The following is a 26,120-nucleotide window of genomic DNA, read 5'->3' as shown; positions in this document are numbered from 1 at the left end:
AACAAATTATTTGAAAGATGATATATTTTAATGCTTGCATTACATATCCAACTACATATACAAGCTTATTCAAGCATGACTCCGGAAGACCGGGGTTCGAGACCAGCAAAGCATGCAAGCTGACACTTGAGCCCAAAGTGCCATAAACTGCCACGAAATGACGCGGCTGCTTCAGCTATTAAATTTTTTATCTCACATTTGCTTTTATGAAACTATCGGTTAGGTTTAGGTGTCGGGTTTAGGTTAGGGATGTTGGTTTTGTTCATTTAAAAAACACTTTTGGTTAGGTTTGTGTTAAAGGTCTAGAGTAGGGAGGTAGATTTTATTAATTCATTTATTTATTCATTCATATTAATCTCCATAGAGCTTTAAAATTAAAAAACAGATTTTTGGGGGGAGAACATTAAACTTGCTTTTAGCACGCCTCAATGGCCATTTCACCTTAAAAATGCAGCGAAAAATCATGCATGTCGAGTCTTGGGCTTAGTCAGCAGAGAAACTAGGATATTGCTGTCATGCTATGAAATGCACATCTAATTCTCAACTCCAGGCTGTCCTGTACAGTATCACACAAAGAAGTTGAGATCAAAGGGAAACATGTTATCCTGAGGCATGTCCTCAGGGAACAGACCCTTCTGTTACCCTCCCTCTGAGAGCACAAGCTCTGCATCAGCCTCTCTCTCCCGGGCTTATGTTTCACTTTTCCAACCTTTATCTAGCCTGATACATCCTCGACATCTGTGCAGCTCAACCTCTGCACTGTTCTGCAGCAAACAGACACTCTATAGTGGAATACTAGCGTGTCACAATGAATTAAACAGGTTAAAACTCAGCATAGGCGTAAAATAAGGGCCGTAGGAACAGTCTGAAATGTAAAGGAGACATATTATAAATTATTAGGCATAAAAAATTATGTAACCATACACAAATACAACAAACTAAAAGGTCAAATGCTGACTTCAATTTCAGATTGGCCCATTTCAGAAAAATTTGAAACAACATGAATATTTCAATAAAATATAAACAAATGCTTTGGGACTTGCAGGGACTTGAGGGAAGGCCAAATTATCATTGTTCACCATATTTTTTTCTTACATTATTTTACTGTAAATGTAAAATGTATTTTCTTATAAAGCATAATATAAATTTTCACCATTAACTATAAGTTAAATCATATTTTTTACTTTAAAAAAATTAAATAAATATATATATATATATATATATATATATATATATATATATATATATATATATATATATATATATATTTTTTTTTTTTTTACAATATTTTACCGTAAAATGTAATTTACAGTTTTTTTTTTACCGTGCATGGTAAGGTACCAATAATAAGTTTTAAAATGTAGAATTTTTACATGATTTTTTTTTTGTTAAAATTTTTCAAATATATAACTGATAATTAATGTAAAATGATATACTTGTAAATTAAATAGGCAGTCAGTATATCATATCATTATCTCAATATGAGCAAATATCAACATTTATACAATGAACATCAAGTTTAAGTTAAAGTTATTACAAAAAAAATTAGAACAAGGAAAAAATCCTCGTTCACTTTCAGAGTGTCTAAATGTGAACATAATCAACCGTTCATAATGTAAATAAAATTGAAATCGGCAGTACTCCTATTCACTGCCAATTACGGCAAGCAGCACAGCATACCTTATGTCCCACTCTGGGATTCTACAGTAGAATGATTGTGTTCAAGGTTTGATAAAACATACCTACAATATTACTATGGTTACATTTTTTTAATTACATTTTTTTATTGAGTAATTATTATTTTGTTTATTACTTATTGATTTTATTGAAATGTATACATGAAAAATTTGCCACTAAATCGCGTTCTCTGTTTTGACCTGCAGATTACAGGTCAATCATCATTGTCATCCAAGATTAATAGTGGGGATTTGATTGGCATCAGTGCCCTGCTGTAAATTTGTTTCATCTTGGTATTTCACGCTGCATGCATAATGTAGCAATGTGATTACAACCCCTGTGTCCAATCCAGTCACAGCATCTCCAGATCACAGTGGCATTTAACGATAATGAGACAGATATATCAAAGACAGGTACAGAGAAGGTGGACAGTGCATTCTCCAGGATTGATTTATTGAGCTAAAGCATAACTAGAGTAGAAAATGGTAGGATACAACATTGATGTGCATTAAAAGCAATTATAGTATTTGAAATTGATTGTTAAATAAGTTGTCATTTTGAGACAAAGGCTTAGCAGGATGAATTTCTAGGCACAGCTTTGGCTTTATATCTGGTATTTGCCAATAGAATTTATTGTCATTCCCATTCAAAAGGGATAATATATATATATATATATATATATATATATATATATATATATATATATATATATATATATATATACATACATACATACATACATACATTTACAAAAGAACAAATATTTGTAACTTTAATAATTAAGTTGCAATATTTGTCATAGCCTACAGGTTTGGAACAACATGAGGGTGAGTAAATGATGACATTATTATAATTTTTTTATTGAAACTGAAACAAAGGAGCAATGAAAAAGTAGCCTGTCATTTCCTCACAAACGTGGAATTACAACATCAATAAGAGTGCGGGAAATGAAGCGAGGAAGGGGAGCTTTCAACAGTAGTACATCTTGTAATGTCATTTGAACTAACAGTGTCTGAATAAGGAGGGAACTGAACATCGATGAACCAGAGGTGTGTTGACATTTCTATTAGTTTGAACTCATCCGCATACTAAAGGCAGCCATGCAGGGATTCTACGAGACAGCCGTGGGTGTGTTATTGTGCTGCGAGAGGAGCTGTCAATCATGTGATACCAGTAAACCGAGATGGGTAAACCCTCCACAGATGATCATGCAACAAGCTGCTGTATGAAAATAGATTTATGGTATTTGATTTATTGATTTATGATATTGAATCTCCTTTTAAAAAGCACTGTAAAAAAAAAAAAATAATAATAATTTGATCACAATTGAATTGCACTAGATATTTGAAATACCATATTTTTCAATCATTTTAAATAATGTGTATATAATATTAAACATTATTTACATTGCAAATAATTATGGGCAAAATTATGGGCACACTTGACTGAATTAAAGTTTTATGATCTTAAAATCATTATTTACTCACAATCATGCCATCCCCTTTCTACTTATAAGAAAAAAGGACTGAAATATTGAACCATTTTTCACCCACACCTATCATCTTGCTTCAGAACACATGGATTTAACCACTGGAGTTTTAGGATTACTTTTATGCTGCCTTTATGAGGTTTTTTTAGCTTCAAAGTTTTGGTCATCATTCACTAGCATTGTATGGATCTACAGTAAAGTGCTGTTAAAAAAAGCAAAACAAATGACTTTCTGTTTTCTGCTGAACTCAAACTAAGGTTTTTTAGTGTTAGAATCTTTGAGTTCAGCAGAAAACAGAAAGTCATATACATCTGGGATGTCACGAGGATGAGAAAATGATGAGAGATTTTTTCATTTTTTGGTGAATTATTCCTTTAAATGTGTGAAATTAGTTTTGAAGATGTAAATTGTGCTACTTAATGCATTTATAAAACAAATATTTAAATGGATTAAGTTTTATTTTAGCATGCTAACTTCTTCAGTGCAATTTAAAATGTAATTTTCATTTAATCTAATTCTTCTTGACTAATAAGTGAAAACCAATCATGTAATCATTGCGACAACCAGAGATTAGATTAATCGTTTCCTTATTCCCAGTGCACATTCTGCCAACAGTGTGTTCCTTTAAGTTATTTTGTTTGTTTTTTTTACCCCTGGTCAGCAAAAACAGGAACAGAATTACTCTATTAAGATGAATAGTTGTGAACATCCTGCTGTTGAACAGAGCCAAAGCACAAGTGTCTGATTTTTCAAGCATAATGAGGTAATTTTCAGTGCAAGCCATGTCCCAACTGCACTCTTAAGCGTCATAGTTGTGCTGTTGCAGTAGCTGTTATAGCACATCCTGCAACCATCAAAATCTCTTACTGTTTCAACACAAGGTCCATATTCACCTCAAGTGCACTTAGAGACACTCCCCATAAACTTTATTCTGGGTTTCTGCTGTTAAAGTAATAGTTCACTCAAAGATGAACATTTACTCACTATGATATTGTTTTAAACCTGTATGGCATTTTTTGTCTTCTTCCATGGAATACAAAAGGAGATGTTAGGCAGAATAGTTAGACAGAAGAGAGAAAGTCAAATGAATTTGGAACAACAAATGGGTTAGTCAATGATGACAGGATTTTTATTTTTGGCTGAACTATCCCTTTATATACTTGCCAACATCCTGGATCATGCATAAAAGCATTTTGTGAACCAGTGTAAGTGTCGGTATGGGGTTAATGTGGTTTCGGTTTGGTGGAGGGCAAAGAAGGCAAAGATGTTTACCTGGAATTCGTGGTGAAGCTCAGGGCAGAAGCGCACATATTGGCTCAGCTGCTCTAGGGGTCTGTCGGGCTCTGGTCTGGGCTGCAGCTTGTTCACATCTGTTTCCAGGTCATCCTCCTGCCACAGAACAGAAACAGATCTGTAATTGTTATATTCACCCTCAAGTTTCAATGCACACATTCAAACATATAAATAATCTTCCCTTGTCTCTGCATACAAGGACTGAGAGGTCATGTGACTTGCTTTGGCCTCTGTTGCAAAGCTTTGACCTTTAACCTATACTGTCTGACACTTGGTAACCACACATCTTATTTGCCAGATAATGTACATCATCGGCATACTATTTCAACATACTTTGATTTGGGCCACACTAATTCTTATATCGCACACTATATAGGACGGATAGTATGCGAATAGGGACACAGCACGTTTTTGGGTTTAACCATGGATTTGAGGAGAAAACCCCCGCAAATTTCTGCATTATTGAAACACCCATCATTCAAAAAGAGCTATTCACCCCCATCGCTGGCATGTTTTTTTGTTAACATATTTTGGCTAATTTGACTATGCTTTCAGCTACCAGTAAAAGTAGGGATGTGAAAATGTTATGCTTTCAAAAACCACTAGTTAGTAGGAAGCCAGAATGACTAGTCGACTAATCTGTCTTTAGAAAACCCTGTATAATAGAGCGAAACAGTCTGGTTCTACAACATTTTCTTTTTTTTAAATAATAATTTCCATAGGGTAATTTATTTTTTAGGATAAATTATAAACCATTAAAGACAGACCTACTGTGTGTGCCAAGACTGCTGAAACAATGAAATATGCTTCTGTTGAATATATCAGTGTTTTTTTTTTATTTTGTTTATGTGTTTAATAGTGGATTTCCATTTGAAGAACAACACTACTCGTGAATACGCAGAAAACTGCGGCCAAATGAAACACTGCAAAAAAGCCCAGCAGTGACCGTCCACTTCCATGACGCTCTGTTCCCAAACTAAAGCCTGCTATACACTGTAGGATTTGTACAGTCCTTTAAGATTGTTGCTTGTCATACTGTACGATATGAACACATTGATATGCCATGGCACACTGTGCCTCATTATGTCAGACTGTATGATACACATCGTAGCCAACTGTGGTCCCAATCGTCCCGATCAGTGAACATGTCTCACATTACGGGAGCATTGCGGAATAGAAGCGAAAAGACGAGATTTGCCCGAAGGAGCATTTCTTTTTCCTGAAAGTCAGGACATCAGCATTTCCGTCGCACCACTATCACTATAATAAGACAGCCTGATCCCAAATACAAAAAATAACAGATGTTGAGAATGAACGTGAGTGCGGGAGGTACCCAACAGTAATAATTAAGATTAAGATTCAACTTTATTGTCATTGTGCAGAGTACAGGTACAGAGCCAATGAAATGCAGTTGTTTTCGCATATCCCAACTAAGCTGGGGTCTAAAGATCATCGCAAAGGCTATTAAACGGCCATTGGTGAACATGTCGTACTGAAAGTTGTAAGATTGCTGATTTTGCCCTACGAGGACAGAAATCCATTCGAATTCCCGAAATGTGTCTCAGATGGCAGAATCGAGGCCAAAATAGTATAGTGTGCACCGGGATTAAGTGAGCTGCCTCGCAGTCTCCTGCCAACATAGGCAGCTGTCTTCTATGGCAGCATCCTTACTGAAATTATGCCTCATAAGAGAGCAATTTGGAACTATCCACATAGGAGGCCATTCAAATAGAGCTCCACGCGCAGCCCACGGGACCCTCGACTCGCAACTCATTTCAATGCAGGTGACGCAAGAGAAATGACGCCATCCTCTAAGGAGCTTAAATACGCATGACACACACACACATTTTGGGTAAAATAGTTGGTTTTGTATCATGTTAAACTATCATTTATCAGTACTTTTCAGTGTTGATTGGATTACAGGTATATGTATAATCTCAATTTCTCTCGCTTTGTGCACTATCATGGATTTATTTTTCCGCTGAGCTCAGCACAGTGCATTTTGGGATTGCCTACCTGAGGAAGGATACATACGACGCTACTTTCAAATTTGGCAAAAACTAGATATCTAAAGAGGCAGCATAATTAAGATACCTACCTTTTGGAACAGCCTTTGCGTCGGAAGCATGCCTATGATGTCTTAAAGTGCTGCCTCCGGAGGATGCTCACTATGTTTTGGAATAGACCCGTTAAGTATAGTCATGTAACTTTGTCTCTTTGTACAATTTTCAAATACGTTTTTGCTTCAAATCAAAGTGTGTAATGTTGTGATTCACCTTGGAGCTGGTTGGTTTGGTTCAAAGCTTAGAATGCTTTTATGAAGACTTGTGAATTCCCAGTGGAAAAAAGAATTATGGGAAAAATACTTTCGAAAAAACACACTGGAAATGTTGTGCTCTATTAGGCTGATTTCAGGTTCACCTGACCCCAGTTGGTCAGTTCACGTAAGACGTATTCTTGCATTTAAAACACAAAATGCAACGAAAGTGAACAGAATGCAGGTGTCTCGAGACTCGATTTTATTAGTTGTCACGCACTCAAAAAACAGTAACACAATGGCCAAAGATGTCCATATGAATGTGTATGACTGTAATGGTGGTGTTTTAAAGGGGATTAACTTTTTCTAAATATGAGTTGAATTATAAAGCACCATCTGGCATTTTAGATAAGGGGTGCAGTCATGGAAATAAAAACATGCATTAGCAGTATTTGGGGAGTGTGCAGGGCAGATGAGGATGCAGGCTCGTGATGCAATGATGCAGTCTCAGCAGGGACAGGATTGTGAAGTTATCGATTTATGGCTGAATCAGGGGTCCTATTACTGAAGTTATGTGAGAACAGGAAGCCGCTTGTGTCAGGTTCCTGTCACACGCAGACCTTGCTCTTCAATAACAGTTTTAAGAGGGGGAATGAATCAGTGGAATTTACACACACATCGCTCGCTCTGCCAAAATGACGATGCAGAATTGGTCTTCGTGAGTCATTCTGTCTTAAATCTCCTACTGTGTTTTATGGAGGAAAGAAAATCATATGGGTGTGAAACAACACGAGGGTGAGTAAATGAAGACAGAAATGTTATTTTTAGGAGAAATATTCAGTCAAAATAAAAGAAATATACTACTGTGGAAAAAATACGACAAAGAAAACTACAAATGGATAAAGTGAGCTTGAGTGTAGGGATGACCAAAGAATGTGGTGGAATTTGAAAAGACATTTATCAAGGAAACATAATGACCTTATATATATAAAGTTCCTTTTACATATATATAAAAATATATATATATATTATTATTCCCATTATTATTATTAATATTATTAAATTATATTTTTTATAAAAGGAGTTAATGTAGATAATACTACATGAAACACATTTTTTTTAAGTTACATTTAAATAATTATTTCATCAATAAAGTACATCATTTATTCATAATACCATCAATCAAGAATTAAATCATTTTTAAAGAATTATATCATCAATAAAAAAAGAAATTATTGTTTTTTCTGCATCCTAATAAGTTATTTCAGTTTCAATAAATGTCAAATTAAACAATATTGTTTGTAAAATATATAAATAAAATGTTTAAGGTACCACTTAAAGAATCATATCATATTTCTAACTTGGATATTACATAATTGGATCATTCTATTTCTTACTTAGGAACCAATTATATGTTACAGCATGACACAAATTGTTCTAGGTACCATTTAAAGAATCATATCATCAATAAAGAATCAAATAATTTGGAGAATCATCTCTTATATAAAGAATCATATCATTTCAATCATATCATTTCTAAGAATAAAAAATATTAATTAAACTTTTTTAAATTTTGAACAATTGTATTTAATAAATTCTTTAAAATAAAAAATTAACCAGGAACCTTTACCATGTGGTTCCATTCGTTAATATTAGTTAATGCATTTGGTATAATCAACTAACGATGGACTTTATATGATTTTGAGTATTTATTTATCTTTGTTAATGTTGGTTAATAAAAATACAATTGTTCATCTTAGTTCATGTTATACATCACAGTGCATTAACATATGTCAGCTTAATACATTTTGATTTAAAAATGTATTACTATTTGTTTATATTAACATTTACCAAGATTAATAAATGCTCATTTGATAGTACATGTTAATGAATGTTGTTAACTAAAGTGTTAAAAATATAGATATTTATTTTATTTTTTTTATTTTTTTAATTGGACAAGGTCATTTAGATGTTACCACATGAAATATATTGTTTAAATTGATTAATTAATTAAAGGTGCAGTATGTAAGATTCATAAACTCTTGTTATTAATGACACCTGTGGCCGTTAAGTGAACTGCAGCCATCTAACTGTTGCTCGTGCTCGTGCACACTCTCCGTAGGAACCAAAACAATGACGTAAGGTACAAAAAGGCTGAATGTGATTCACTGGCATCATGCTGACAGATGAGGTAGCACAATTTAAATTACACAGTTATGATTGTTTTAATACAAACTTTGAGACTGTATATTATATCTGACTCTTCAGTGCTGGAACAGGGCTAAAACAAAGTGTGGATGTTGGTCTAACTATGCGAGACAAGTTTGAAATAATCACTTTTCTTTGCATGATACATTGACTGCATTTATATGATAGCCTATGTCGCCGTTAGCTAGTTAGCCAGCTTTATCAATAGCTGTTAGACACATTTGGTGGAGGATGACCGTAGATGTTTATAAAACATAAGACTGTTCTTTAAAATATGTTGACACAGTTAAATATTGATGTGATTCCATCACAACTGTCATTTTGATATATCAATGCGCTATTGTTTTCTAATAATAAAATGTAAATATTTTCTGTATAACCAAGTTATGTTACACTAATGAATGGAGCTTTTTCCATTATCTTGAGCATTGTCTAGAATTAATTTCATGTGTTATTGTAGTTTACCTTGCTGAATAATTACAGATTAACATTGATATTAACCTGACTTTTAGTATAAAGAGATGATCGTTGAAATTATTTGAAAGTTATGAAGCAAAGTAGCTTGCAATTTGTCAGCATTAGCAAGCAAGATCAAGTTAGCTAAAATTACACAGATCAATCCTTATGGCACTATATTTCACATGCTTTGCAGTTATGAAAGCGTACCTGTCCAATAAGAAGAACACCAATTCAGGCTCGGATTTGATCCCCAAAATCACGTTTCCGCTTAGCCAGACGGGATTCAGAAGTTACATTTTTTATTTTTTTTATGTAGGAGTTTGTGTAGGAGTCGTGTTGTTCTGGGAGCCGGACTTTTGCTGGATTCCATCTCTAAGATAACGTTACCTAGTGTTGCAGTTTGTTGACGCTGTTGAACAGCAGAAGAGAAGCACTGAGGCAAGGCTCTCAGGAGCGAGCATAAACGCCAACATCCTTTGGATTTTCCTGGCAAATGTGACCCGCTCCCTTCACATGAAAATCAGTCTACAGGCTTTAACAGGCAACCTAGGAAGTCCGGGAAGGGCTCATTTTTTATGTTGCGTTACAAGCAGTTCACACATTGGCAACAAAAAAGGTGAATTTACATGAAAAATTTTACATATTGCACCTTTAACAATAAAAATATTTATGTATTTTTTTGTATTATTTTTTTTTGTGTGTAATAAGTACAGTGTGCAGTGTCCTCGCCCTCACAGCTGTATGGAAATGGCTGAAATATTATATTTATCTTATATGCACTATACAAATAAATAAATACAAATTAAAAGATTGTTACAGAACTTTATAGCAGTGAATTAGAGCGTGAACATGGAGCGGGTTTTCTTTCACTAGTGAGAAAAGAGCGGGAATGGAAAACCGGAGTGGAGTTGGAGCAGACTAATTATAGAATGCTTTGAGTGGGGAAATAGCTGTTGCTCCAAACCGCTCACATACTCAGGGTTCAACTCACATCTTCCTTGAGAAATCAAATCTCAAAACACTTACGTAGTCCCTGTTGTCTAGCTCTTCGTTCTCCGTGTCCTCGTCACTGTCTTCTTCTAAACCGCCATCTTTCCATAAGGCAGAAATAAAGAAAACAACAGGTGAGATTACACAATGTACATGCCAAGATGAGCAAAACATGGCAGTACATCTGTAGGATCACACAGGACATCTCCAGACTCCTCAAACATTAGCTCTTCCTGCCTCTGATGTGTTCACATTAAAGCAGACATTTACCACCTCTAAAACTGCTGTATCTGTATACCCGCAGGGATACTTAAAGAATGAAAATTCTGTCGTTATTTACTTACTTTCATGTCATTCTAAACTTGTATGACTTAATTTCTTCTGTAGAGCACAAAAGATGTATTTTAAAAGAATATCCGGACCGCTCTTTTCCATATACCGGTAATGAAAGTGAAGCAAGGCTGGGGCTGTCAAGCTCTAAAATTACAAATACAAAAAAAGGAAAGGGCCAGGAATGTATCATAAATGTAGTACATATGAGCCATATTTCAAGCCTTCTGAATCAGTATTTGTGTGAGAAACAAGTCAAATTAAGTCATTACTGAATCAGTGGGTTGAATTCTGGAATATAATCCGATTCATGAACAAATCATTCAGGCCAATTCAGGAAAAGATAAATCAGTGACTCGTTCACAAATAATAAATGGCTACAGCTCAGATGAACTCTCATGAACTCTCATAATGACTTACATTTTGGTCTGGTTCTCACACAATTCTAATTTTATGGCTAGAGAAAACTTAACATGAAATGATGCATATAAAGTCATACGGACCACTTTAATGTCATTTTTGGAAAAGATTGGCAATATTCTTCGAAAGTTAACTTTTCCATGGAAGAAAGTAACAGGGATTTAGAACAGCATGAGGGGTAGTAAATGATGACAACATTTTCATTTTTTTTTTAGGACGGTCCCTTTAAGCAGGTTCCAGGGGGTATTAAGAAATATTTCATTAAGTCTCTGTTAACCTGTTGCTCATAACTTCTCATTAAAATTTGTACAAATGACAGTATATTTGCTTTGCCTATTTGAATTTTAATACTTGAGCTTCTGTGGCATTTATCTTCCACCGTAAAAAGACTGCAAATTGCTTTACATTTGTTAATGTCCCCCCATCTGGATTTGAATTGTAAATAATGTACATTTTCAGTTAAAGGGATAGTTCAAGTTAAAGGGATAGTTCACCCAAAAACACAAACAAAGAATTTCAGATGAATATTTTAGCTATGTTGGTCATTACAATGCAAAAAAATGGGGACCAAAATGTTGGTTCCAAAAAGCACATAAAGACAGCATAAAAGTAATCCATACGACTCCAGAAGTTAAATCTACATATTCTGAAGCAATATGATAGGTGTGGGTGAGTAACAGATCAGATATGTCCTTTTTTCCAATACATTTTCCTCCCCGCCCAGTGGGTGCCGATATGCACAAAGAATGTGAATTGTCAAAAACAGGAGAAGAATGTGAAAGTGAATGTGGAGATTGACAGTAAAAATTACTTACTGTTTCTCAACCACACTTATCATTGAAGAAATGGATTTAAACACTTATGCTGCCTTTATGTGCCTTTGGAGCTTCAAAATTTTCTTCTAAAAAATGTTGTGTTCAGCAGAAGAGTGTAAGTCATACACATCTGGGATGTCTTGAGGGGGAGTAAATGATGAGAGAATTCAAACTTTTTGGGTGAATTATCTTTTTAAGAAAGTTTCTCCATGATTGTTAAAACTTGAAAGACAAACATGCTGTGATATCTTTTTAAAGAGCGAAAGCTACTTGGTGAGGGTGTTTAAAAAAAAAAAAATATATATATATATATATATATATATATATATATATATATATATATATATATATATATATATATATATTCATCATAATATTGGTCCAAAGGTGCACATTTTGATTTCAATGAAGGAGTACTTGAGTCTTACTGATTGGTATGTGGAAATCCATGAGACAAAAAAAGGTTGGAAAATTCTGTACCACTTGACAAAATAAGGACAGCCATCTGACAAGAAGAGATATGACCAGTGGCGGTTCTAGCTTGTATGGGAGGGGGATACTGCCCTCGGCAAGATGTCGCCCCGGGTGGCTACCCATGCCTAAATCCGCCACTGGATATAACGCTTATTTCAGTTGAAATAAAATATAAAAGGAAGAAAGATGTTAAAACGGTCCTATCTCTCTTGTTACATTTTGAAGACTAGGAGCTTCAAATAGAACTTTGACTTCAGTGTCTTTTCAAATAAATGAATTTTCACTTCAAGAGATGTACTGAAAGTGAGATAAATGTACCCTTGTCCTCTTTTGAGTGTGCTTCACGCGCTGTGATCTGATGTGATTACTGCAAATCAAAACACAAGCCTAGAATCACAAATTTAATAACGACCTGTGCTAAACCAAATTACTGCTTATATAAATGTTAAAAAAGTGTGTTTACTGTGTTTGCTTTGGCATGGATGTGGAGTAAATTATCTGTGTGATAAATTATGACAAGTCATATATTTTACTGGGAGGATGTGAAGTAACAGAATCCAGTTTATGATATCTAATAATATTAATGGTAGTGGCACTTACAAGTCATAACAATCGCATGATATCTTGCAGAGTAATTTTGGTTTTAAACAGTCTTTCACCAATTGGATGGTATATAATAAATAGTATTAGGCAGGTTTAGCTGGTCAGCAAAATACCTTAAGCTTGTTTCTGTGATTTTGAAAATAGGTATGATTCAAATAACTTGGATTAATGATGTTGAACCACTGCCATGATCTCTCTCATGTAACCTAAGGGTGTTTTCCTCTGATTTTAGCATCTATAAACTAGTAAGATAGATCAACCAGGTGACATGCTTTTTAAACTTTGTTTAGTTTAGGATGAAACCAACCTAAGTTAGTTTGCTGGTCTTAGCTGGTTTAAGTTGGTCTAAAATTGTTTAAACTGGCATCCAAGTTTGGCCAAGATGGTGCTGAAAGTTTTGAGGAACCGCATCAAGTTTTATCCTGGTAAAGCTTGTTTAAGCACAGACAGGGGGACCAGCTAAGACCAGCAAACCATTTTAGGCTGGTTTACTATGTGTTTTTTTTAGCAGGATAGCTGGACTTCCAGCCTGACTTCTACACCCACGACTGCATTGCCACACACAGCTCCAACGTCATCGTCAAGTTTGCGGATGACACGACGGTGGTAGGCCTGATCACAGATCTACATTTACATCTACATTTATGCATTTGGCAGATGCTTATTACAGGGACAATCCCCCCGAACAACCTGGAGTTAAGTGCCTTGCACAATGATGATGGTGGCTGTGGGGATCGAACCAGCGACCTTCTGATTAACAGTATATAACTGTAAGCTTTAGCCCACTACACCACCACCACTCACAGATGACGCCGAGACGGCCTACTGAGAGGAGGTGCGTTCCCAAACACGCTGGTGCAAGGAGAACATCCTCTCTCGCAACGTCAACAATACCAAGGAGCTTGTGATGGACTTCAGGAGACTGGACAAAGAACACAGACCCACCACTATCAACGGTACACTGGTGGAGAGGGTCAGCAGCTTCAAATTCTTCTAAGTTCACATCTCTGATGACTTCACATGGTCCGTCCACACAGAGGCCGTAGTGAAGAAGGCACACCAGCAGCTCTTCTTTCTGAGATGACTAAGGAAGTTTGGGATAAGTCACAACATCCTCAGATCGTTCTACATGTGAACTGTGGAGAGCATTCTGACTGGCTGCATCACTGTCTGCGATGTGGACCATGGACTGCTCTCACTGCTACCATATGGCAGACGGTACCGCAGTATCAGAGCCCGCTCCAGTTAACAGCAGGACAGGTTCGCTTGTGCAAGATGAAAGCAATGGGAAAGTCATTAGTGAGATCGGCCCAGCAGGAAAACTCTTGTGTGGTGTCTCGATCTATAAGTTGTTTTGTCTGAGAAGTGTGTGCAGTCCAACAACAATATTATAGACTCCTGGGTATCGGTTGAGGAAGAAAGGGTATTACCGAAGTGTATAACCCAAGGGGTGGTGGAGATGTGCAATACACACAAACACACACACACCAGCACACTCCACTATGCTCTATTGAGTCGAGCACCCGACAGTGAGTCTTGCTCTCACAGTGACATTGGGTAGGGTTGCCTGGGCAACCACCTCAGAGTTTCCCGCAAAACAAGGGTTTATAGACTATCGTGGGTCGCCAACAAACAATCTGCTAGTCTGTGGCTAAGCATAGCTTTCTTTTTGTTGTTTTCCTTACGCTGAAGATGCTGCTTGGGTTTTGACCTTGTTAGAAGGGGACGTTTGAATATTTGCACATTTGTAGATGTTAGGCAGAATCTCAGTCAACGTTCACTTTCATTGCATCTTTTTTCCATACAATGGAAGTAATGGTGACTGAGGCATAACTTTCTGCATAGTATCTCCTTTTGTGCTCCAAAAAGTCTTAAAATACAGTCTTAATGTATTGGCACTTAACAGCTTTAACAAGCCCACACTGATCTTCTGGACTTAGCTAGTCTCCCAGCCTGGTCAGGCTGGTCTAGTTTGATGGTTTTAGAAGGGATTTGGGCACTTGTCAGCTGGTGAGGCTGGGAGACCAGCTGGCTAACCTGTCTAATTTTTCCAGCTAATGTTTTCTGGAGTTTTGCTGTTTACTAGAACTTTTTTGGGTTATAGACAAAGATTTTGTCGGCAGTACAATCTATTGTACATCTATCCCTCACAGTCTTGTTTTAATTCAGATCAAATTAAGTATGATCTCAACCCTGACTAAGTTCCATTGGCAAAAACTGTCCTAACTCACTTTCCTATCAGAGTAAATATAAAAAGAAGAGTAACCTAATTAGTAGAAAAATTACGCTTATTGTGTTGACATTGAAATACATTTCCAGACTTATTAAATGCCCAGTGCCTATACATGATAACGACTGCAAATTTGGCTTGGGCGATAAAGACTTTGTCAAGCACAAATTGCTAGAGGCGGTGTGTAAAGGCTAAATTTCTCTAGTGGGACAGAGTCCATGTCTCTAATAGAGAGAAGGTGAGAGGACAATAATAGTAACTATTGGGTGTTTGTGAATGTAATAAAGAAGCTGAAGGGATGGTTCAGACAAAATTTAAAATCCTGTTATCATTTACACATCTTCATGCTGTTCCCAACCCGTATGACTTACTTTTTCTCTGCAGACCTCAAAAGGAGATATTTTAAAGAATGTTGTGATCGCTGACTTTCATATAATAGCAGTTGATAGTGACTCACTTTAAAGCCTTAAAAAGTGCCCAAATGTGTCATAACAGTAGTCCATGCAACTTGTGCACTGTATTAAAAGTATTCTGAAGGCATTCAATGTTGAACTGACCAACATTTGAGTCATTATTCAGTTTCAAATAAAAAATCAACACAGGCTCTTTTTCAACTCGTAACCGAACATGATGACAACAACCAATGAGGTTTGATGTTATTGACGTAGCTGCCATATTTTGTTTTATTGCTTTATTAATGATTTGATAGATTTTTTTTACTTAAAATTTGTTCTGATCATTGCAAAAACTGATCGTATGGCTTCAGAATACTTGGAATATAGTGCACGAGTCATACTGATTACTTTTTATGTGGTTTTATGTCCTTTTTTGAGCTTGACAGACCAGGGTTACTATTCACTGACATTATATGGCAAATAAACCCTCTGAAGACTTTTAAAAATTGTATCTTTTGTGTTTTAGTACAGTTTCCCATCCAGATCGGAGGCAGAATGCACGTTCAAAAACTATTAAAGGAACCGCAAATCATGAACTTCATTCAGTTACATTATATTTATTTTTTTAAACAGAACCAGATCTGAATAAAAAACAGTTTTCTCAGTGAATTGTCTAGCAGAAAATATCTAAAAATAAAATAACATTCATCTTTTGTGTTCCACTGAGAAAATAAAATCATATGTTTTCGAGTGACATTAGGGTGAGTAAATTATGACACAATGTGAACATGTCCTTAGGGGTCAATCAATATATCAGCACCAATAGTTACTTTTTGGAACTATTGGCAATCTCCAAAAATAAATGTAATTATTCCTCAATTTCCACTGGAGCATACTACAGTTAGAACTCTATAGTATAACAGCGGCCTCTAAAAGGTGAAATAAAAAACAACCAATGACTCAGCGTGGAGTTTGTTGTGCTACGTGATTACTACTTTTGATGATCTACTGTTGATAAATTTTTACAAAAACAGAATATTTTAGCCTATGACAGTGTTTACGTTACAGCTTTTAGATATTAATACAATTTAGATTATTGAAAGAGTGCATGTTTTGTTTCCCACTTTTTCGGTTGACCTCTGCGTTCATTAACCCTAACAATCACCCTAAACCCAGGGGATAAAGACCTTACCGTAAGACTCTAAATCAGCATCCCAGCAATCAACAGGCCTTCCAGGAAGGGGGAAAATGTAGGCACTCTTATCTGAAGTCAGAGGAATAGGGACTTTTGGATAGCATTTCCGCATGAGCTGGACAGCCGGATCCACCAGAGATTCTAGGCCTTTCATGGTCAAGCAGGCCTACAGAAGGAATATAAACAGATAGAAATATTTCAAGGAGCTGCATACGATCTCTGTGCCGCATTTACTCTGGGCAAAATATGCAGCAAAAGCAAAAATGTGTTTTTCACAGAACCTTAACAGTGAGACACAGCATCTTGTTATGACTTGGGCTGGTTAGCTTTGCAAGACCGATAAAAGTCTCAGAGTGATTCAAAGGCAAATGATTATAGCATTAAGAAAAGATCAATTATGAAAGGTAATAAAATAGCTAAAAACATCTATGAAATGAGACCGACTGGTGGCCTGAAATTTCACCTGAGTGGTCTGGAACAGAATATGCATGCCGCCCTCAGCAACCAAGGCCTCTCTGCCCACACTTGAGTTGGCAGCATGGTGCAGACAGTGCATTATGGCTCTGCGGATAGGAATGTTCTCTAGGTTGGCATCATTGTTGTGCCAGTCTTCGTACAGCTTTAGAAGATCGCCAATGTAGCCTTTGGCAATGGCAGTCCGACAGTTGGCCTCTGAAGGAGAATGTTGAAAAGACTATTCAGTATTTTTCACACAGTAAATGTGAATTTATTTCCCAGAATCATATTCAGACTGCCTCAAAAAATGTGTTTCCAACAAGACCAAGCCTTGCACAGTTAGTCATCACAAATCAAATAATTATCACAAAATGAACCCTGAAAGAGTTTATTTTGCGATAATGACCGGCTGACTATACATTATCTAGATTATTACAGGGCAAACTTACCAAATAAATAAATAAATTGACATGAAACATTGTTTTTGTTTAAATTATTTCATGTGAAAAGAAAGAAACATGAAACAAGCATGCAGGAAATCGATTGGCTGGAGATATCTGACCACAAAATGCCACGATTTTCCAATCAGTTTCAAATATTCCAAAATCGGGATGGGAATTGTAAGTGATTTAACGACTCTGGTTCTAATTCTCCTTAATGATTCAGTTTCCTTAATGGTTTCATTAACGACTCTTTTAGTACTTTTGAGGAAGTATTATTTGAATATAGTAGATGCGATTAATGATGCAGTTCAGTAACTTATTTACGAAAAAGATGCAAGTCATTCATTCGGAAAATAACACTGAATGTTCATCAAATGAGTCATTTGTAAGGGAATCGAGCTTCACTGGTCACACTGTATGTTTTGTGGTGTAGGTTCAAAAGATCCGACTCACATGAGTCATTTGTTCTGGAATCGGACCACACTATATAGCCACTTTTCCACCATCGGGCTGAATAGTTCTCATCACAAAACCATACCGTTCCATGCCGATCCAGGCCAGTTGGCATGGTTACAATTTATTTTTCCACTGTGATGCTGTGATATCACGAGAATGTACATAACAGACCCATCTGTTAGCAACGGGACAATCATTGGAGCGAGGGCAGTGTGCTAAAGAGAATGATGGCATTTTACAGATTTAGGACTGCTTTTTTCCTGGTATTATTCTGCAAACAAAAAGCAAAGACACGGACCATGTTGTAAAAAGGAAAGTAAAAAGAAAAGGGCGAGAGGCTTTCCATAATTTGCTGAGGGCTTGTGTTTGCCACCGGACATGAACATGCAGAAAGGAAAGAGTTCCCAGACTAGCTAAAAAGGATTATAGCTAAAATGTTCTGTAAGTATTATATGAAAATAGTTTATGAGAATATATTTATGTATTTTTAAAAACAAATGCATACAACACTAGTTAAACCATCATTATGAAATCATGAAGATTGTTGCCACATACTAAAGCCATTCCATCAGCACGGTTGAGTATGATTAGCTAACCGTGCAGAGAATTCTGTACTAAGAACAGTTTGTAATTGTGTTGTGCCGAACCGTTTGAATCATGCTCAGAACCATTCGGTGGTGGAAAAGCGGCTTATGTGTTGATGTTTTAATAACGATGTTGCAGTATCGCTGAATGGAAGGGCAGGAAACACCATCAGAGAATTTTAGTACAGTGTTCAGTCCGGAGAATGCACGTTCAAGAACTGTTAAAGGAACCGTTCATCATGAACATTGTTACATTATTAAAATGTTTTAAATGGAACCAGTTCTGAATAAAAAACAGTTCTCGGTTCCTAAAGCTATTCCAGAGAGCCTGAATAAGTGAGTTTACTGTTTACTTTTGACTCTTATTTTGGGGATTGTTTTCAAGAGTTTATAAGTGCAAGTTAAATTTTCACCCTAAACAACACACAAAAACAGAGGATAATTGTAATGTTTTCTCAGTGAATATGTCTAGCAGAAAATATCTAATAATAATATCACAAGCATTATTATGTGCCATGGCCTGAACAATTTAACAAAACAACACACATCATTCATAAACCTTCTCTTTCCCAGGCCTTGCACAGATTGGCTCCTGAATGATTAACGAAGGCTTCCAGGCTGGCATCCATTTAACAAAGAACTTGGTGTCCATTTTGTAAATAAGCCACTTTTGTGTGTTGTTGAGAAAGAGACTTGTTGTACTATCCTTTTTGCTTGTAAACAAATTAGAAATTGGCAAAATGTATTGGAAGCATCTGTATGTACAATTCATATTCAAATTGACCTCTTTCTTTCTCCCTATCTATTTTTCTCATGTAACGCTCTGTTGTGCTGTTTGTTAGTAAAATTTAATAAGGACATACATCATACAGGCACTAAAGAGCCACATCAACAGAACGCAATAACAGCGGGATCATGGAGAGGAAACAAAAACAATGTGACTCTGCCTGTCAGAGCAAAAGATTTCTCGGAGTGGCGCAAAAGGTTAAATGAGATCAAAAACAAGATGGCAGAGAAAGAGCCACTCAGGGAGAAGACATCATTTCTATTCTTTTTTCCAAGTGACCATTTTGATGCCTTAGCTAAGCCTGTCACTGCAGTCATGTATCACATCCTGTCAAACAGGAAGCAGCTAAGTTTCCCCATGTAGGAACCTTTGCATAAAAATCACTCCTGTAAATTATAGTGATAGAATTTTGCACTCTTTACAGTTCACTAGTCCAAAAACTAGTGAACTGCCTAGCTGACTATTGCCCATTTACCTTCTAAGGCAGCATCCTGAAATGGAACCTCATAAGTGACTGATATGCAACATTCACACAAATTGCACGTCTCACTCTAAGTTTATGGGAATCTCAATTCACAATTGATTTCAATGCAGTTTGGCATTAGCATGTTGCTAAGCTAACGACAGGGTTCTATAATACATATAAAATTAACTGCACACCCAAATATTGGGTATAATAGTCACTTTTAATTTAATTAGTCTATTTAATCAGTACTTTTATTTGGTACTTTATATTGAAGATCACAAGGGTTTAATGTTTTTGAACGTGTGCTAAACGCAAGGCCACAGCTTGCAAGAAGCAGCTAAAATCACTATCACTCTTGAGATCTATCAACATATTAACCATAACCTCACTGTTTATCCACATTAACAAAATATCTGACTCATCACCGTGCTTCAAAAACCAAACTTAAGCCCATTAAGGAATCAACTACTCTTTTGCCACACTATGGCTCTTTTCCAAAACCTAGTGAACTGCTATGCATCTCATTTGCATGTTAAAACAATTAGTGGCAAATTTGCAGCAAGTTTGCCTGAACTCTCAATTTTTGTGAGGGCATCCAGAAATGGAACATCATAAGTGACTGCTGTGCATCATACAAATTGCACTGTTCACTCAAAGCATTCACAATTGATTTCAATACAGTTTGGCATTAGCATGTTGCTAAGCTAACGACAGGATACTCTAATAAAAATACATGATGGGAGACTCAATTCACAATAGATTTCAATACAGTATGGCATTAGCATGTTGCTAAACTAACAACAGGATACTCTAATGAATATAAAAATACATTGCACAGCCAAATATTGGGTAAAATAGTTGTGCTAACTGTAAGGCCACAGCTTAAATTGCATTGTTTGACATGTAGACTGCCTACATAAGAATCAGCTTAAAAAAACACTGTTACTGTTGAAATGTATCAACATATTAACTATAGCGCTCACTGCTTATCCAAATTAACAAAATGTTTGACTCGTGTTACAGCATCGTGCTAAAAAAATGAACTTGAGCCCCATTGGGAATCAACTACTTCATTCTGATCTGCTTTGTGGTTTCAGAATGTCACTAATGGCATTGCAAAGAGACAAACAGCTCTTGGAAATGCTGCCGGTGAAGTGGATATCGTGAGCACAATCCATGCCTAAAATTAAACAGATGTATTTCTGTACCAACAACTTGTTATGCAAACCTGTTTTCGAGTCCACCTCTGGGATTTCACCAATACCTAAAACTGTCGCAGTGGAAGCTGATTGGATTAAATGGATTTACAGTAGGTTTTATTCCAAACATAAAGTGATATATTTTAATGGTCTGCACTTACAAACAGAATGGAAACAATTTGGCATTTTAATTGTTGATCTATTTAGTCACAAATGTGCTTTTTTATTATTTATATATTTATTCATATTCTACAAAAGCCTTGGATAGATTAACTGTCTTTAAAGGGATAGTTCACCCACATATGACAACTGTGTCATCATGTTGTTAAAAACATAATATGTAAGGAAACAGGAAAGTTTGTGGTGAATCTTCTCACTGTTCTCTTCCATAAAATGAAAATGGATGGGTACAGGGGCAAAAAAATCATCATACAAGCATCATAAGTGTAGTCCATATGACTTAACTTTATTTCAAGTCTACTGGAGGAACAGACTGAAATTTAAGTTGTTATTCACTGGAAACCATATTTGACAGCTGTGATCACCATTCACTTTCATTGCAAGTAAAAGCGCAGCTTGGATACATAGATAACTCCTTATGTGTACCATGGAAGAAAGTAAGTCATACAGGTTTCCAACAACATGAGAGTGAGTGAAATGGTGACCCAATTTTCATTCCTTTAACTGATCTTTTTCCAGCATAGAACTGACATTATTAAATTAATATTTGAAAGCCTGCCTGCGAAACTGTCAAAAGAATTTCCAATCCTTGTTGTGGAGAAATCCACAAGCTCCTCCTTGACTGGTTTCTTCATAAACCTCTCAAGCCAAAGATATTTTGAGAAGGGAAGAGGTCCGCAGCTCTGCCCCATCTGAGGGAATTTGCTGGTCTTTCTCAACACCAAGGTCTTCTTGTTTCTAAAGAACGGCTTGGAAAGCGGCCAATCGCACAGTGGACTCAGTGCGTCTAATGGAGGCTGTAGCAGCGAGAGTTGGGACTAGGGAGGGCATCAGGAATGTTTGCTACATGAAGGTCAACTGCATTTACTTCCATACACACAAAACAAGTGTTGGAATTACAAAAAGGATAAGGTGTTTTGAATAGCTGTACTTTAATTTTGTGTGTGTGGGTGTGTGATGAGCCTATATGTTCTTCACCCCTACTTCCTTGGCCTGTAGATCTCCCTATCTCCCTCCAGAGATCCCTTTATGGGAGTCAAGAACTTAAAAGAACTGTAGTTTTAAGACTTGCACAAATACAGCGATCTGAAATATTAATGCCTTCAATGGGTTCTGTCAGGCTTGCAGTGGGGGCTCAGCTCTAGAAAGATGCATGAGAAACATATAACTCACAATTCTTGATGCTCCCTACTGAAAATAAAAAAGAGTGCAGGCCAGCCAATGCTGGATTGCTTGTCTTAGCTGGTTTTAGATGGTTTAGCTGGTCCGTCAACTGGTTTCCCAGCCTGACCAGCTGAAGGTGCCCCACACCACTTTATAAGATCAAACACAATAGTCCTGCTGACAGAACAGCTTAAACCAGCCTAAGGTGTCTTGCTGGTCTTGGCTGGTTTAGCTGTTCTCCCAGGCTTATTGGTCTCCCAGCCTGACCAAGCTACTTTAATTTGGTTTAGTTGGTTGGCCAGTTGGTCTCCCAGCTGGGACAAGTTGGTTTTGCTGGTCTCACAGCCTGGCCAAGCTGGTTTTAGCTGGTTTAGCTTATCAGCAGATGGTTTCCTAGCCTAACCAGCTTACAGGGGCTGAATGTCCCTTTAAAATCTTCAAAACAGTGCAGTCCTGCTGAAAAAAAAAATGCTTAAACAAGCCTAAAGTGGCTCTCTGATCTTAGCTGGTTCAAGATGGTTTAGCTGTTTTCCCAGTCTCACAAAGCTGAACTGCCTGAACCGCTTACAGGGGGCCAAAGTCCCTACAATCAGCAAATCAAAGCAGTCCTGCTAAAAATACAAAAATAGATTAAAAAAAATAAATAAATAAAAAAAACTGTTTAAACCAGCCTAAGGTGGTTTTCTGGGATTGGTTGATTTAAGCTGATTTTGCTTGTCTCTGAAACTGTCTAAGCTGGTTTTGCTCATCAGACCGCTGGTTTCCCAGCCTGAAGTGCAAGTGCCCAAAACAATCATAACAGAGCACCCCTGCTTAAAAAAAAAAAAAAAAAAATGTGGTTTGCTGGTCTGGGCAGTTTTAAACGGATTTAGATGATCTCTAAGCATGCCTAATCTGATTTTAGTTTTTTTTAGGCTGGTCTCCCATCCTGACTAGCTGTAAAGTGCCCTAGACCGCTCTAAAACCAGCAAACAGAAATCTTTGTCCATTCTGGTAGACCAGCAGTGAGGTTTACAACAGTGAGGTCGATGGATACTGTGAAAAAATGGAATATTATGTCTAAGAATATGGAAATAACCTGTCATCGCAGGCTCAGGAGAATGTCTTGTATAATCACTGCAGCAGCAGTTACAAATGTCGCAGCACAGATCTGATGTGTAGAAAATATGACAATGCTTCTGAAGTGATTGCTGCAGGAAATGTGGACGAGTTAGATTATTATCAAGCGCTGGCCGTGTCCACCGGGGAAATATAAAACTATCTAAATCTCGCAGACAAAGGGAGAGACAATTCCACGGCTGCCCGAAGGATGAGAATTAATTGCGGCATCAGTGGCCAGACGCGTTTCTTTTAGAGGAGGCTCCTAAAAACCCCACAGAGCATTGTGTTATTCACAGGCTCGCTGACTGCGGAGCATCAACAGGTGCGGTGCCTCTGCCTGTGATCTCAAACGGGGAGCACAAGACGAGATGCGCAGAGTCACACTGCCACCTGCGGGCCGAAAGGTGAACTGCAATGATTATTAAGTGAGTTGCTGCCGGCACACAGAGCATTCAGAGAGATAAATAGCTGCATTTTCTCTGCATTTTGTTTACAGAAGAATGCAATTCAATTTGCAGTCAGTTTTGGGTGCGTAATGTGATTCCTGAAGAATAAATCTCGTTGCAGAGAGGGTGCTAATATTGAAACAATATCTCAGATTTTCAGCAAATGAACAGTCTTTATGAAAAATGCATTTATATATATAGATCAGATTACACACACACACACACACACGCATGCATACTGCATACATATATATATATATATATGCATGCATGCATGCATGTGTGCCATGTGTGTGTGTCGTGTGTGTGTGTAATCTGATCTATATATATAAATGTGTGTGTGTGTGTGTGTGTAATCTGATATTAGATCAGCAACACATTATTAATGTATGTGGGAGGTTGTGTTTTGAGCATTTTATGCTGGTATCATGAATGTTGTAAATCAGTTGTTTAAGAATGTGACTGTTGGATGCAAACAAATCAGTTTAGTCAATTCATTAAAGGAATAGTTCACCCAAAAATGAAAAATATGCCCTTATTTACTCAATCTCATGTTGTTCCAAATCCATATGACTTTCACTCTTCCTTGGAACACAAAAGGAGATGGTAGGCACAAAGTTAGTCTCAGTCACCAGTAGGGATGTGCGAGAATAGTCGACTAAACGGTTCTGGTGCTGCTAGTAGACACTAGAATTAGTCGGTTAATATTTACCCCCATTAATCTGTTCAACATTTTTACACATTTACATTTGGCTTTATACTTTTACAAAGGCTGCTCTTAAATTACTCTCATATTAATTTTACACATTTTTAATATACTTAAATATACAAATATTATATAAAAAATAAAAAAAAGGATATCTGGAGCAGATACAAAGATTCATTTCACCTCAGGCTGTGCGTGCTTCTTCCCTCTCTCTCTCGGTGCGCAGGAAAATGTCCTCTCGCTAGACAAGCAAACTCAGCAAAATAGTTATAGAAATCACTTTGGTGGTGGTGTGGGAATCAGATTTCCGAAACGTTGGGTTACAAGTCGCTATGGATGTTTTCACATTTGAGTCTTTTTTAAATTAGCTGAGTGTGCTTTTTCAAGCACAGGATAGCCGCCTCAGGTGAGTCAAGTCCTGTCTTTCATGGGACCATGTTGACATGTTAATTATGCTCATCAAAAAATGTATGCTTTGAAAATGACTGTTTTAGGCAAGGAATGCCATTTTTTTAAAACATTCTGCCTAACGTCTCTTTTTTGTGTTCCACATAAGAATGAAAGTCATACACGCTTGGAAGAATATTACTTTTTAGGTGAACTATTCCTTTAAGAATCCTGCTGGGAACACCAGCAGACCAGTATCTAAAACATAACATATGCTGGTGATCTTTTCAATACGGATGGTATAAGCATTTTATTCTCAGAATGATCAGTTATAACCTGACACAAGTGTTGGAGGCAATGGAAACTTACTTGAGCATAACATTGCGGCGAAAGCATCGACGGCAGCCCTGTGAAACAACAGAAAACAGAAGTGACTTAAAAAAATGTACATGAGGCATTTCATTCCTGCAGTAGAGTCAGGTTTGTTCCATTCTTTACCCTCCGAACACACATAAAGCTAAGTACCACGGGCCCACGTCCAGCCGCACTTAGCATTGGCAGGGTGGCGGAGAAGCTACTGCTATATAAAAGATTCCTGTCATTGTAATCATTAGTATTTATTTTGCAGCAACATGCTGCTGAATCAGCAGTGTCTCCATATTGCTTCACCCGCTACAAACGGGCCAAACGCTGAATAATTATGAATGGCTTTCCAACAATCTGCCAATAAATATATCCACTGGCCTGTCGGTTGACATAATGCAACGTTTTGAAATATGGGGAGAGAGAGCATGCAATGTTTCTGTGTGCTGAGATGGAAAAGCAGGCAAGGAAGATGAAGTAAACACTGAAAAAGAAAAAAAGAGTGAAAGAGAAACTAGATTGTGTAGGTCGATGTCAGATGATGGGC

General features: G+C 36.8%; 1 protein-coding gene across 2 annotated transcripts in view; it reads right to left on the bottom strand.

Moving 5' to 3' along the window:
- The window catches only part of LOC127640527 (cytosolic carboxypeptidase 4-like), a 207,668-nt gene that overhangs the window by 111,771 nt on the left and 69,777 nt on the right, over positions 1–26,120 (bottom strand). For both annotated transcript variants that reach the window (XM_052123142.1, XM_052123143.1), the window contains exons 7-11: positions 25,580–25,617; positions 17,299–17,507; positions 16,833–17,001; positions 10,410–10,474; positions 4,439–4,555 (exon numbers count right to left, since the gene is read on the bottom strand). In XM_052123142.1, the coding sequence (XP_051979102.1) occupies positions 4,439–4,555; positions 10,410–10,474; positions 16,833–17,001; positions 17,299–17,507; positions 25,580–25,617 (598 nt within the window). The remainder of the gene's footprint in view (positions 1–4,438; positions 4,556–10,409; positions 10,475–16,832; positions 17,002–17,298; positions 17,508–25,579; positions 25,618–26,120) is intronic.

Source organism: Xyrauchen texanus, chromosome 49, assembly GCF_025860055.1.
Source record: "Xyrauchen texanus isolate HMW12.3.18 chromosome 49, RBS_HiC_50CHRs, whole genome shotgun sequence".
Taxonomy (NCBI): domain Eukaryota; kingdom Metazoa; phylum Chordata; class Actinopteri; order Cypriniformes; family Catostomidae; genus Xyrauchen; species Xyrauchen texanus.
Note: the sequence above shows the minus strand (reverse complement) of the source record. Positions and strands in the feature narration are given on the sequence as shown.